This window comes from Balaenoptera borealis, assembly GCF_965194805.1.
Source record: "Balaenoptera borealis genome assembly, chromosome: 4".
Classification (NCBI taxonomy): domain Eukaryota; kingdom Metazoa; phylum Chordata; class Mammalia; order Artiodactyla; family Balaenopteridae; genus Balaenoptera; species Balaenoptera borealis.
Window position 1 is genome coordinate 74503065 of NC_138861.1, and position 14065 is coordinate 74517129.

The 14065-nt window shown below is 39.7% G+C and overlaps 3 protein-coding genes and 2 long non-coding RNA genes across 13 annotated transcripts in view; 3 read left to right on the forward strand and 2 right to left on the reverse strand.

Moving 5' to 3' along the window:
• The window catches only part of PPAT (phosphoribosyl pyrophosphate amidotransferase), a 36949-nt gene extending 33672 nt beyond the window's left edge, over positions 1-3277 (forward strand). For 2 of the 3 annotated variants that reach the window (XM_082390223.1, XM_082390222.1), the window contains one exon: positions 882-3277. In XM_082390223.1, coding sequence (XP_082246349.1) covers positions 882-1147 — 266 coding nt within the window. In that variant the 3' untranslated portion in view covers positions 1148-3277. The remainder of the gene's footprint in view (positions 1-881) is intronic. The other variant, XM_082390224.1, reaches the window with a different exon arrangement.
• The window catches only part of LOC309627954, a 467251-nt gene that overhangs the window by 214264 nt on the left and 238922 nt on the right, over positions 1-14065 (forward strand). The gene's annotated exons all lie outside the window — the stretch shown is intronic.
• Positions 1-14065, reverse strand: part of LOC309627834 (bifunctional phosphoribosylaminoimidazole carboxylase/phosphoribosylaminoimidazole succinocarboxamide synthetase) — a 384443-nt gene that overhangs the window by 63268 nt on the left and 307110 nt on the right. The window lies entirely within an intron of this gene.
• LOC309627987 lies at positions 2964-9606 on the reverse strand. Its single transcript, XR_014244090.1, has 2 exons — positions 9155-9606; positions 2964-8832 (listed from the first exon to the last, which is right to left on the reverse strand). It is a non-coding gene; the product is annotated as an uncharacterized lncRNA (long non-coding RNA).
• AASDH (aminoadipate-semialdehyde dehydrogenase) overlaps positions 9580-14065 on the forward strand; it is a 40300-nt gene continuing 35814 nt past the window's right edge. Inside the window, exons 1-3 of one of the 6 annotated variants that reach the window (XM_082390095.1) lie at positions 9580-9728; positions 12988-13262; positions 13354-13474. In XM_082390095.1, coding sequence (XP_082246221.1) covers positions 13033-13262; positions 13354-13474 — 351 coding nt within the window. In that variant the 5' untranslated portion in view covers positions 9580-9728; positions 12988-13032. The other 5 variants (XM_082390092.1, XM_082390091.1, XM_082390090.1 and 2 more) reach the window with 5 other exon arrangements.

Genomic DNA, 14065 nt, shown 5'->3' on the forward strand with positions numbered 1-14065 from the left:
GCTTATATAGGCTTATCTTTAATAATGAGGTCATAAGTCTTGAAGATGGAGGTTATCCTTGATAAGACATTTGCCTTTCAAATTCAGGTGAGGTATAAACTATAAATATCACATACGTGTTCATCCATGTATGGTACCTCCACACTGATTGTTTACGGCTGTTGTTTCTCTTGACTGGTCATGCCTGTACCTTACCAATTAAATATTTTGAATGTCACCCAACTGATATATTGTGAGCACTCACTGTTTGCCAGGAACATATCTATATTATCATAATAACATCACAAAAATGCTACAATTAGGCAATATTTCCCTTATCTGATAGCTGAAAAAAAAAGGCTTAGGAAAAGTAAGTGACCTTGAGCTTAAATGTGAACCCATATCTTCCTGACTTCAAGATCTGTTATTCAAGAAAATGACTCCTAAAGCCTTCTGAAGCCATTCTAGACTTGAATCCTCCACTGCTATTTTAAATTGTTATCCCTTAAATTCCAATTTAAAATCGAAAAAAAATAATAAAGGCCCTGAGTTTTATTGATTCTCCAGCCACCACCACCACCAGCCCCCCCCACGCCCCGCCTTTTTTTTTTTAAGAGAGGCTAATGGAGAAAATTCCCTGGTGGTCCAGTGGTTAGGACTCCAGCTCTCACTGCCGAGGGCCCGGGTTCAGTCCCTGGTCAGGGAACTAAGATCCCACAAGCCACGCAGCCAAAAAATAAATAAATAAATTTTTAAAAATTAAAAAAATAGAGAGAGACAGGGGCTAAAGGAGAAATTTTTATTTTGGCTTATGTTTTCCTGTTTGTAACTATTCACTGTTAAGGCAGTTCTTCCTTTCCAAAGGAAGTCTCATGACCTTTTTCCCCGTCTTTCCCCCGTAGGAGCAAACAGTGTTGTGTATCTGTCAGTAGAAGGACTGGTTTCATCTGTACAAGAAGGGATAACATTTAAAAAACGGAAAGTGAAAAGGCAAGATATTATGGTTCAAGAAAATGGGAATGGTCTGGAATGTTTTGAAAAGAACGGTCATTGTACAAAGGAAGATGTTATGGTTCAAGAAAATGGGAATGGTCTGGAATGTCTTGAAAAGAACCATCATTGTACAGCTTGTCTGACTGGAAAATACCCTGTGAAACTGGAATGGTAGCTGCTAGGGGCAGACACGATGTTTCAAAACACAAAGTTAGTGGAGAAGTTATAGTGGTTACACCTCCATTTACTGTTACTCGGTACAGTGTGAAATGCCACATGCTTGTGTTATGTTTTGAGATTTTTTTCTGAAAAGGGTACCAAAGTGCTATGATTTCTTTAGTAATCCTAGATAAATATTTTGGTATTATCTAGGAACTTGGATAATCCTTTCAGTTTTATTTAGTAGTTTAGTACTTTTCTTTTTAGAAATCGTATACATTTAACTTCAGATCATCAACAGTAATGCAATGAATCGGTAAATTTCTGTTTAAGAGAGGATTGCCAGGTACTCTACTCTCCCACATGTTCTTAGAGAATTTTGTGGAATGTTTGAGAGTTATGGAAATTCAGTTATGGAATATTTTCATAATTGAACCTTGCTAATTACATATAATACAACAATATGTGGTATTCTTTTTTTTCGCTCAAGCGTTGGCTAGCCTTTTTCACCTGGTCAGAGAAGGCAGGTGGTCAGTGGCATTTGCCAGGTCCATGCTTTAAAGAGTTTGCAAGAGGTTAGACTAAGGTGTTGTGATGCAAACAGGACATGTGAGTTAAGTATAACATTTCATGAAAACCTTGAATCCATTATACCCCAAAGTTATCTAGCATCAAGAGTTATCTTTAAAAAAAACAAAAAACAGAAGAAGCACCTTTTTGTGCCTCACTTTCCCCACCTGTGCAATGAGGTGCTTATATTACTAAATTAAATAACTAGCAGCAGTTATTTTGGTGGTTAGAGCCATCATTCCACCCCTCAGTTTTAAGACAGTGCATGATTATTAGCTTTTGAAATGTTGGCCGTTGGTCTGCAATCGAGATTTCAAGAGGGAGACATACAGCAGTAATTTGCAACCTATCTTTGAGATGCTCTGAGAATGACTGTAAAAACATGGCTGTGCAAAATATTTTCCTACATTTGACCAGAAAGTATGATCCATACTACTTAGTGCCCTTATAGTAGAAGCCCAGCAAGTAACCTGGTACATTTGAAGTAAAAAATAATTTTTTAGATTCTAACAAACCTTTTACCCTTAATTTGATTATATGCTTTTTTAATGAAGTGCTTGATCACTTGCAAATATACTGTGTATGCAATGAGATGATCAAGTAGAAACATTGTAGGGGCCAATTTTAAGGAACAAGGAGACAACAACTTTTTTCAATTAGCATGCTCGTCTAATTCCGAGCATCAACGTATCACTTTTTCTACTTTGTTTTATTGGGATCTAATGAATTAGATTTTTTTAAAGGTTTTTGTTTGTTTGTTTGTTTTTTAACATCTGAGATTTAAAACTTTAAAATGACTTGCCCTGAACCCTTGTTTATGTAAGATTTTTAAAACATAAAAGTGTTTGTTTCTGTGTTATTACCATGATTTGGTGTACATAGTGTCCAAATCCACCTAGAATTGTAATATTTATTAATAACCATAATCTTTTGTCTTCATTTGGTATTTAGTCTCATGTGTTGTATCATGGCAGGCCAAGAGAAAATGCTGACAGCTCTTAAAGCCCATGTGCAGCGGGCAGCAGTGGGTCAGATAACCCTGTGGTGGTAACACAAGCAAACTGGCATCTGAATAAAGCCCTGGGACCATTTGTGTGTATAGCCTCTTGCCTTAATGTATTCCTCATGGCAGCGTATGGAGGAGGCAAGACCTTATGGGTCAGTTTTGAACCAGCCTTACTTACTTTGATTTTTTTAAAAACAAGAGACTCAGGGAAAGTACTAAACCAAAATCTCTGATTTGACTTTTGTGTTTTCCATAGTTTTTATTTTGTTTTATTGAGATGCTTTTATAAAGGAAAATGGTACTGTGACAGTTTGGTAATTCTACAAATTTCTTACTCTTTCTCCATCATGGCCTTTTATTTCACAAGTTTCTGAAGTGTGAATTACAATTTTATACCAGTGTAATCTCAAATGTTGTTTAACTGCTTTAAATTTATATAGGTATTGTAAACTGCAGAGCAAATGAGAAATGTGTTTTCACAGGATCTATATTGTGTACTAAACTAAGCCTACTTTTTGTGACTTCCTTGTGATGTGCTGGTGACAAATATATGTAATGAGTACATTTAAATATGCGTGTGTACTTTTTCTAAATAGTGACTTTTAGGTAGTGCATTATGGTGAACAGCACAGTGACAGTCACATCCAGGATCCATTCTTGGCACCAGCTAGTCATATCTTATTTCTCTGGTTCAGGCATTTCAGTAAATAGACCATCTCTGATGAGCCAGGCAAAACTACTGGCTGAGTAGGAGGGACAAATAAAATAATTAGAAATGCAGTGCTAAGTAAGCACTATGTTCGTGCCAAGTTGTGTGGAAACACTAGCAAGAATAGGGAAGGTGTCACAGAAGAGGAGGCTTAGATTCCCAAACTGCGTGTGTGTGTTGGGGAGGAGTACTTTTTAAAATAAAAATAAAGTAGGTACATGAATAAACTGTGGTACATCCAGACAATGGAATATTATTCAGTCCTGAGAAGAAATGAGCTGTCAAGCCGTGAAAAGATGTGGAGGGAACTTAAATGGATATTACAAAGTGAAAGAAGCCTATCTGAAAAGAGTACATACTGTATGATTCCAACTATATGACATTCTGGAAAAGGCAAAACTATGGAGAGAATAAAAAAGATCAGTGGTTGCCAGGAGCTGGTGGGGAGAGAGGGATGAATAGGTGAAGCACAGGGAATTTTTAGGATAGTGAAACTATTTTGTATGTTACTATGATGGTGGATACATGTCATTATATATTTGTCCAAATCTGTAGAATGTATGACACCAAGAATAAACCCTAATGTAAACTATAAATTTTGGGTGATAATGATGTGTCAGTGTAATGATCACCTGTAACAAATGGACCACTTCCGGGGGGGGATATTAATAATGGGGGAGATTATTTTATGCGGGGGCAGGGGGCATATGGGAACTCTGTACTTTCTGCTCAACTTTGCTATGAACCTAAAACTACTTTAAAAAACGAGTCTTTAAAAATAAAGATACCAGGGTCCTACCTCTAAAAAAAACTATCAAAATAATACATGCATATAGTTAAAAATGAAGAAAGAGGTCACTGCCCTCTCCAGTCCTCTGTAGTGCATCCACTTTTAAATATTTTTTCTGTTGTTAATCTCTATGTTTTAAACAGCTCATACTATTTACTTCTTACTGTACCAACTTTAGATATTATCTCTATTTCTTCCCTGGAATCTAGCAAAGTTTGCTCTGACAGGTAGACTTAAGTTAATCATATTAATATGATTAACTCACTTGAGTTTCTGATGCCTTTCTTAGGGTTTCAAGTAGGGTGTAGTCACCTCCTCTAAGGAAAATTGCCTTCATGTTTCATAAAGAGATCAAAAAGAAAATCCAGTCCTCTCAGAAAAAAACTGCTCACTCAGACATTTTAGAGAAAACTGCAAAAAATGCCATGTTAATTTATGTTTTTGTGTGCAGAAATTGTCTTCTCATGTAGCTGAGAATTTGTTGGAGGGCAGGAACCAATGCTTTTAACCTTTTTAGAATTTCTTTCATTTTTTTTTTTTAACATCTTTATTGGAGTATAATTGCTTTACACTGGTGTGTTAGTTTCTGCTTTATAACAAAGTGAATCAATTTCTCACTGCACTATGACAAACAGGAAACGATTACACAACGGAGACCCAAGTGGGCGCTTGCACTCTACCTCAATCCTTGAAGATTGCTTGTTTGGCTCCACTGATGGGTATGTTGGATGTGATGGTTAATTTTGTGTTTCAGTTTGGCTAGGCTTTGGCGCCACGTTGTTCAAACACCAGTCTGGACGTTGCTGTGAAGGTATTTTTTTTTACCTGGGATGAACGTGTAAATCAGCAGACTCTGAGTCAAGCAGATCACCCTCCGTAATGTGGGTGTGCCTCATCCAGTCAGTTGAAGGCCTTAAGAGTAAAGGCTGAGGTTTCCAGAAGAAGATAGAATTCTCAAGACTGCACCCTAGAAACCCTGCCAGAGTCTCCAACCTGTTTCAAGACTGCAACATCAATTTTTTTTTTTTTTTTTTTTGGCCACGGCACGCAGGATCTCAGTTCCCCAACCAGGTATCGAACCCATGTCCTCTGCAGTGGCAGCGCAGAGTCCTAACCACCGGACCGCCAGGGAATTCCCTCTAGAGGACTCTAACGGGCTCACTGTTGCAAAAAGCCTAACTTCCCTCATCCCTCCGTTCTTTCACAATCACCTGACAAAAATGCCAAACCTGAATGAACCCACGGGCAGCTGAGCTCCCTTAGAGTAAATCACACACCGCTGTCCCAACTGTGATGTGGGCTACAGTGCTACCAGAGCACATAACAGGGACCTAACCTTGTCTTGGGGTAGGGTCAAAGGTTTTCAAATTTTTTTGTTGTTGTTGTTTAGAAATTTTTTAAGCGTATTTATTTTATTTATTTACTTATTTTGGCCGCGCTGCGTGGCATGCCGGACCTTCCTTGACCAAAGATCGAACCCGTGCCCCTTGCAGTAGAAGCGCAGAGCCTTAACCACAGGACCTCCAGGGAAGTCCCTCAAAATTACTTTTGAAATAATTTTTATTTTTGAAAGAAACAATGACGTTGGCAACTGAGAGATGAGTTGGGAAGTAGCTGAAGAGAAGCAGTGGAATGAGAATGTACCAATAAATGTGCAAAGGATCAGCAAGGTACTGGGGCAGGCATTTGATACTTCTTGGGAATTGGAATGATGTAGTAAATAGATGGGGAAGAGTAAAAAGATAGTTGAGGAAACAGGTGCAAAACACATGAATCTCTGCTGTCAAGAAGGGATTAAATGAAGGCAGACTTGGAAATAATGCAGCTGTTACAGGTCCTATGAGAAGTGTAAGTCACCATTTGGGAAGGCTTGTACCCTATTTAAAAGCTAATAAGCCAGTGTGTTACTGTTTCATGGTAGTGGACGTGAGATTCCTGGGTCAAAGAGAACTTCATTACTCATGGCAAAAGCAGTAGCTGGAGCTTCATGTCTGTCAATTCTCCATGCCTCCTCAGTCCCCCTCGGGTAACTAAGATAGACATAGGTGGATGTCTGCACACACAGTGGGTTGCGTTACAGGAAAGGAATACTAAGTTTGGGGGGGATTCATTCCTTTTACAGTAAGTGGAAGAAAGCTTGCTGCTTGGGGAAGGCATTACCTCAGCTCTGCAGATTGATCACCCCGAACAACCCTGAAAAATGACCTGGATAAAGAGCAGTCAGTACCTTGCATTCTTTGCGTACCCAGCAAAAATTTGCAGGGACACTCAGGGCCCATGGCAAATTGCTCTTCCCAGCAGTATGCTAGGTTTATGGGATGGGGGTTGGATGGGGTAAATTCTCATACAAGGCTTGAAGAAAGGCATTGAGGAGGTGAGGTTAGAACTTTTTTCACAAGAGGAATAAACGTTCATCAAGCAGGTGTGGGGAGGGAAAGGGTTTTTCAGCCTGTGACTCAGCCAAAGCACAGGTGTGGAGACTTGATAAGGGTTTGGTAGGCTCAGAAGACTTACTAGGGTCTTATTATAGCTGGATCTTACAGTACCAGGTGTGGGGAATGTGGAGCATGGGGGTGAGGAAGCAGTAGCCAACTGTGAGAGATTAGGCTAGAAAGATAACAAACTATCTTGTTTACCTTGCTAGAGTCTGAATGTCATGCAGGCAATGAGAGCCCACTGAAGCTTCTTAAGCAGGAGAGTGCTGTTGCTGCTCTGGTGTATGTTCTAGAATGATCACTCTAGATTACCAGGTAAAAATGAACATAGTCTTCTACATTTGCTCCCTCTTAGACCCCCTGAAAATGACAGTGAAGGGATTTTTAGAGTCACAAACTCTCAAGGATAGAGGGAAAGAGATAACAGAAACAAAATTCTGAAATCAAAAGCAACGGGCTCAGGGAATTCCTGGGCGGTCCAGTGGTTAGGACTCTGCGCTTCTACTGCAGGGGGCATGGGTTCAATCCCTCGTTGGGGAACTAAGATCCCACATGCCGCATGGCGTGGCCAATAAATAAATAAATAAACTCATTAATTTTTTTAAAAAAGCAAAAAAGCAAAGGCTTGGCTGATTTGGAAAAGCTAGACTAAACCAGCAGTGAGCAAAGCCAATAAGCACTCCTATTTACATCATAGAGCACCCTTAAAAACTGAGAAACTGGCTTTTGGAAGCAGGGGTAAAGATGGTAACTAAAAGGATTGGAAATTCACTTAGGAATGAGTTACACCCTTATGCTACCTCCCAGCACCCTTAAGCTTAACTCTGAAGGCCGTTTTGTTTGGGAGAGAGTAAAACAGAGGGTCTTTGTATTGGAGGACATCAGGCACCTGGAATAGAATTAAGTGAAAAATTTTATACTGAATTCTGAGACCTTCCTCCCACCCCTGCAGCCCTTTTCTCTCATTTGATTTTCAAAACACTTGCTCCACGGATTCAGAGCTTCCAATCAGCTTTTAAATGCCCACTTTTAAATATGATTAGATAATCAATGATTATTACCAGACACCCGTGGAAGCCTCTAACATGAAAGAATCCAAAACCAACAGAAGAAATAGAGACTGCAAGGGGGGAAAAAAAACTTTAAAAAGCTATCATTAATATCAGAATTGAAAAATGATATTTTCAATAATGAAACAGACATTATCCTGGCAGCAGTTCAGAGTCTACTGTAGCCAAGCAAGACTGGAAGGGCTTTAGGGAAACACTGACCAAGAAGACCTGAACTAACATAGCAGTAGTGGAGATGACAATGTTATCATTTAAAGAATGCAGATGGGGGGCAGGGGAGGAATGCAGATTGCAGGCCCCTCCCTCACTAGAAAATGAATTCAGAACCTCTTGGGATGGAGATCCAGGAATCTGGAATCTGTGTTGTTTAACATTACCACAAACGATTCTGATATAGCCAGCTGGGCATTGGTCTAGAGATTGCGGAGTAGAGGACGTAGGATCTAATTGCATACAGGAGGGTAAAAAAGAAGTTGGGTGGGAGTGGATATCTAGGGTTTTTTTACTGTCTCACTGGGTGGATAATGGTGTCATTCCCAAATATAGAAACAAAGAGACACCTTTGAGTGGCCCCTCCCCAAATAAAAGACCCATAGTACAACCTGGTGAATGTCTCATGGGCAAGTGGAGGTATCTCTTGCTTGGATTACTGCTATAGTTTCTTGCCACCAACGCCTAAGGACACGAAAGCATCCTATGCCTTTTCATGTATCGTTTATTGATGCCCGGCTGCCTCCTCAGTCCTTCCCCTAGCCAAAACAAAACCAAAACCCTGATCACTTTGTAACTGAGCAAGAGATCCTGTGTGCCAGGTGCAGAAAGCCAAACTCTTTGACAGCAGGTGTTTGCAGCAAAGTACGGGTTTATTTGCAGGGTGCCAAGCAAGGATGTGGGAGATAGATCTCAGATTCACCCCATCTTGGTCTTTGAGTCAGGGACGTTTTAAAGGGGAAGAACAAAGAAACTGGGGTTAATCACAGTCTTCTTACATTTCTTAATCATGGTTTTGTGAGCCAGGTTGTCTCCAGTTTATGATTCTCTGGCCAGGTGATACAGGTCTGTGAGCTCATCTTGCCTTGGAGAAACATTCTGAGTTTGTATGTTAATGATGATGCATATATCTACAACAGCAATTTTAGTACATTAACGATGTTGTCAACAACAGCAGTCTTACTCATCTGACTTTGATTAGTGTTCAGTTAACACAGGATTGAGGTCAGAAGGGACAAGAAAGGGAATACAGTTGTGGAGGGAGAGATTAATCATAAACTCAGTAGGGGGGACTCGGTTTCAATTTCCTCTCTGCTACCGGCACAGTAGCTTTAAAAAATATCACTGTTACTGCTCTTGACATTTTAAATAACTAACTTAAACGCCTCCAACTAAAATTCCCTTAAAAACAGATTTTTATTCAGCGTATAGCTTAAGTAACCCTCCTCAGACCTGTTTTCTTTATAGCTCCTGTTGAAAGTTGAAATTTTCTTAGTTATCGTTTAAATTCATCTCTTCCGATTAAAATGTCAGCCTACTTATGACAGGGACTTCGTTTGCAGGCTTTATTGTTGCACAGTTCCCCACAGTGTAGGGCAGGTTATAAAAAAAAGTCCAACGCATGAAGTCCAGTCACTCTTATTTCACAATGATTTCATCGCTCTTCACATTAACTCTACGTAATATCTTTATCCCCACTTTGTGAACGAGGAGACAGCTGCTTGGAATTAAAGATTCTTGCCCGGAGTTTCTTGGCAAATATGAAAGGGTACGACTCCAACCGGGTCAACTTCAAAGTCCTTGCAAACCCTGTCCAAAACCCAGCAAGACCAGACCAGAAATCTGAAACGAGAGCGGGCAGCAAAGCAGCCAACACTTCTCTCCCATTGGCTCCGCAGCTCCGGGAAGGGGCGGGGCAGAAGGACGCTGCCTGCCCCGGGTCGCTCGTGCTGACGTCAGCAAGGCGACGAGAAACATTTCTAGGAACCAGAGAGCCCGGTGGGCTGCGCGGTGGGTCGGCTTTAAGGTGTTGGTTTATTCGCTGTGTGTGAAGAAGTGTTGGGGTTGGATTGTCGGGAGAAGGTCCGTATGGGCTCGGACCTCCCCGCTACCCCCTCACCCCTACGCCTTCTGAGTGGGTCTCGGCAGGAGGCGGTATCCACTGGGGACATGTGTGAGGGAGGCGAAGTACGAAGACACCTGCGGCTGACTGCGCACAGGTTTGCTTAGCTTCTGGGCAACCGCCTGGCCTCGGAGTTGAATCAGTGGTGTCTGGAGGGATGGAGTGGTGCAAAAAGCTGAACTTGACCCATGTGCTCTCCCCACTCACCCTGCCTTAGACCCTCTGCTCCTTATTTCGAACGGAAATAAGCCTACCCTGTCTTGTTAGCGTGGTTTCGAAAAGCAATTGAAAAAATGTGTTGGAAGGTATAAAGTGCATTGTTATTAAACGTAGTTGCTTAGTGAAAGTTAAGAAGCTGGTGGATACGGGAAAATAAAGTTTTTAGATTATTTATGTCTTTAAAATAGCCAATAACCTAGGGAGAGCCCCTGAGACTTCTGATGACTAAAGTAGCAGCCTCTACAGATATCAAGTAGCAAATATCTTAAAACTTAATGATCCCATTACATATATAATCTGTTTATCAGATTTTGCTTCCCCCCCCACCCCCTTCTTATATGGTCCCAGAAATGTTTGGGCATCCAGTTAGTATAGCATTCTCTATTGGAGCGAATGTATTTATGATTCAGTTAATGAAAATGAAAACCTTAGACAACAAGAATAGATTTTGCCTTAATTCTCTATAGCAGCCACTGGGAAACTGGCAATTAAAAGTTTAAAAACATTTTAATTGTTGTATAGATATGTGTGGTGAATCTTGTAATTTGTCATAAAAAATGACTTTTTTTAAAAGAATTTAATCCATTTTATAATCTTGCCCCTTACTTTGATGTCAAGGGATTTTAGATTATAGTATATTAATCAAATTGTCCTCCTGTGGAAAATTAACTGCTGGATGTGTTTTTGCATTAAAACAGTGCTTTTTTTTTTTTTTTTGCATGTAGACTATAACCTTTTGTTAAAATGCTTTAGTATAATACATTCTGTAGTATAGGCAATTTGTTATTCGTTTGGGGAGAGGGAAGCAGAAGGTCCCCTTCTGCACTAACTGAATCTTGAAGAATGGACTCATTCCCATAATTTTAGTGCATGTTATGAAAAGCTTTCCTTATATTTACATAACGGTCATTTGTGTGTATGAGGAAAGCTTAAAAATTTTATCTTGTGCATCACAGAAAGAGCTAGTATTTATGGAAAAGACTAAGTACTAAAGTTACTTTATATTTAAAAATTTTGTGTTTAGAAATCATAGCATTTCCAAACCTTATGGGTGTCAGCAGTTATTGGTTCATTTTGCTCTCTTTAGAAATGTTTTATTTTCTGTAATTGATATTGATTAAATGACATGGATGAATCAGTAGGGAAATGAGTTCAAATAAGCATAAACAAATAAAAAACTTGAATAATTAAAACAGACTATTTAATAAATCTTATTTGCTTTGAAATCCAGAAAATAAATTTCACAGTGGGAAAACAAAAATCACCTTTACCTTCAAGGAAATACTAGGAGTTGTGAAGTTTTTTTGTTGTTGTTCAGTCATCCCTAAAATTTCTTTGATGAAATACTGTTTCAGATTTCCTTTTTTTTTTAACTTTAAAAAAAATTTTTATTTATTTATTTTTGGCTGTGTTGGGTCTTCGTTGCTGCGCTTGGGCTTTTTCTAGTTGCGGCGAGCAGGGGCTACTCTACGATGTGGTGCTCGGGCTTCTCACTGCGGTGGCTTCTCTTGTTGCAGAGCACGGGCTCTAGGCATGCAGGCTTCAGTAGTTGTGGCGCGCGGGCTCAGTAGTTGTGACTCGCGGGCTCTAGAGCGCAGGCTCAGTAGTTGTGGTGCACGGGCTTAGTTGCTCCGAGGCATGTGGGATCTTCCCGGACCAGGGCTCTAACCTGTGTCCCCTGCATTGGCAGGCAGATTCTTAACCACTGGGCCACCAGGGAAGCCCCAGATTTTCTTTTTATAGAATCTGCATTGAGAAGCCCAAAGAGCATTGTATTGATACAATACTTTACCGAGTCGTAATACTATATTTAGAGTCTAAATTTAAATGAATTTATTGACAATTTAAAAATCAAACTAGAGGGAATTTCCTGGTGGTCCAGTGGTTAGGACTTGGCGCTCTTGGGGCCCTGGGTTGGATCTCTGGTCGGGGAACTAAGATCCTGCAAGCTGACAAACAAACAAACCAAACAAACAAACAAATAAATATCAAACTAGAGTATGAAGAGCTTACTTCTTAACAATTATAAAAGTGGCTTGCTGTGTTACAATAATAATAAGCATAGTTTATATATAGAGAACTAAAACTGGATGGATGTAAGGGTTTTTTCTCTTCTTTCTATCAGAGGTTGGTTTTGCTATCACCTAAATTCAGTTCCTAAAAGCAGACTTCATTTGCATTAGTCTTTTCAAAGTTACCATACAGGATTGTAACCACTTTATTTTAATCAATGTGTAACAACTGAAGAAAAATGAAAAAATTGAGCATGTGGTACTTTAGATTTGGTTTTATTTTGAGTAATTATTTATTATTATTCATTTCTTTTTTACTTTGTGTTCTGTTTTTTTTTTTTTATTTTATTTATTTATTCATTTATTTTTGGCTGTGTTGGGTCTTCGTTTCTGTGTGAGGGCTTTCTCTAGTTACGGCAAGTGGGGGCCACTCTTCATCGCGGTGCGCGGGCCTCTCACTATCGTGGCCTCTCTTGTTGCGGAGCACAGGCTCCAGACGCGCAGGCTCAGTAATTGTGGCTCACGGGCCTAGTCACTCCGCGGCATGTGGGATCTTCCCAGACCAGGGCTCGAACCCGTGTCCCCTGCGTTGGCAGGCAGATTCTCAACCACTGCGCCACCAGGGAAGCCCTGTGTTCTGTTTTGAGAGAATTCTACATTTCTGCTTGTTTCATCCTCATCTATGTATATACCATTCCCCTCTCAAATTTTCTTCCACCTCTGACAGGGAGTTAGGTTGCTTGTATCAAAATTTCAACCTCATTGTTCTCAGCAAAGTTACCATAGACAGTTGGTAGTTCAGAGATTCTTTAACTGTGTGTCTTTGATGTAGTTATTTTTGTGAGGAGTGATTGTATAGAATTTTTTCTCTACTTCCCGCCCCCCAACAAACTCCCTAAAACTCCTTGTCCCCCTAACATTTCTGGAAATAGGTAGAATTCTCTGCTACCAGTGATGTTCAGATAAACTTCAGTGAAATGACTCTTCAGGAATTGGTGCATCAAGCTGCCTCCCGTTATTCGGATAAAATAGCTGTATGTTTTGATGAATGTAACAACCAGCCTCCAGTTTATTACACCTACAAGACTGTGGTTAACGCTGCTTCAGAATTATCAAATTTTCTGCTGTTACATTGTGACTTTCAAGGAATTCGGGAAATTGGTCTGTACTGCCATCCTGGGATAAACTTACCCTCTTGGATTTTAGGGTAATATTTTTTAGAACTAAAAATTTGATATCTTAAAGTAAGATTATTTTCAACAGATATTCTGTGCTGACTCTGTACTTTGTTTCTTTAGAATTCTCCAAGTCCCGGCTGCTTATGCACCTATTGATCCAGATTCACCACCAGCATTATCAATTCATTTTATGAAAAAATGTAATCTAAAGTATATCCTTGTTGAAAAACAGCAAATTAATGTAAGTGTGGGCATTTCAGTTGTTTGTTTGTATTTTTATGTGTTACATTTACTTTTCAATTGAAGGGGTCCCATCCCCTGTCTTGATTTCTAAATTCACTAACTCAGCAAAATTTCTTGGTCTCAGCACTGTTGACATTTTGGGTTGGGTGTTTGTTGTGAGGAGTGTCCTGTACATGATAGGATGTTTGGTAACCCCCATGGCCTCATCTAATAATTGCCAGTAGCACCCCCTAGTTGCAACAACCAAAATTGTCTTCAGACATTGCCAGATGTCTCCTGAAGGCACCCTCCACCCCGCATGCTCCACTGAGAACCACTGCTCAATGGCATGGACATATCTTCTAGCCTTGTAATAATGTATTGTGCATTGTTTTGAATTTACTTTCTCTTTCCAAAGTTGTTCTTATAGTAGGAAACTTTTATAATACTTGATACTTTTATCTTGGTGTATTTATGGCAACTTACAGTGGTCAGCAACATTAAAGAACTGTATCCAAGCTAAGATTTTGAAAAAGAGATTGGCACTTAAACCAGACCTTTCTGGAAAACTAAATTTATTATTTTTTTTATTTTTAAGTGACTGCCAACC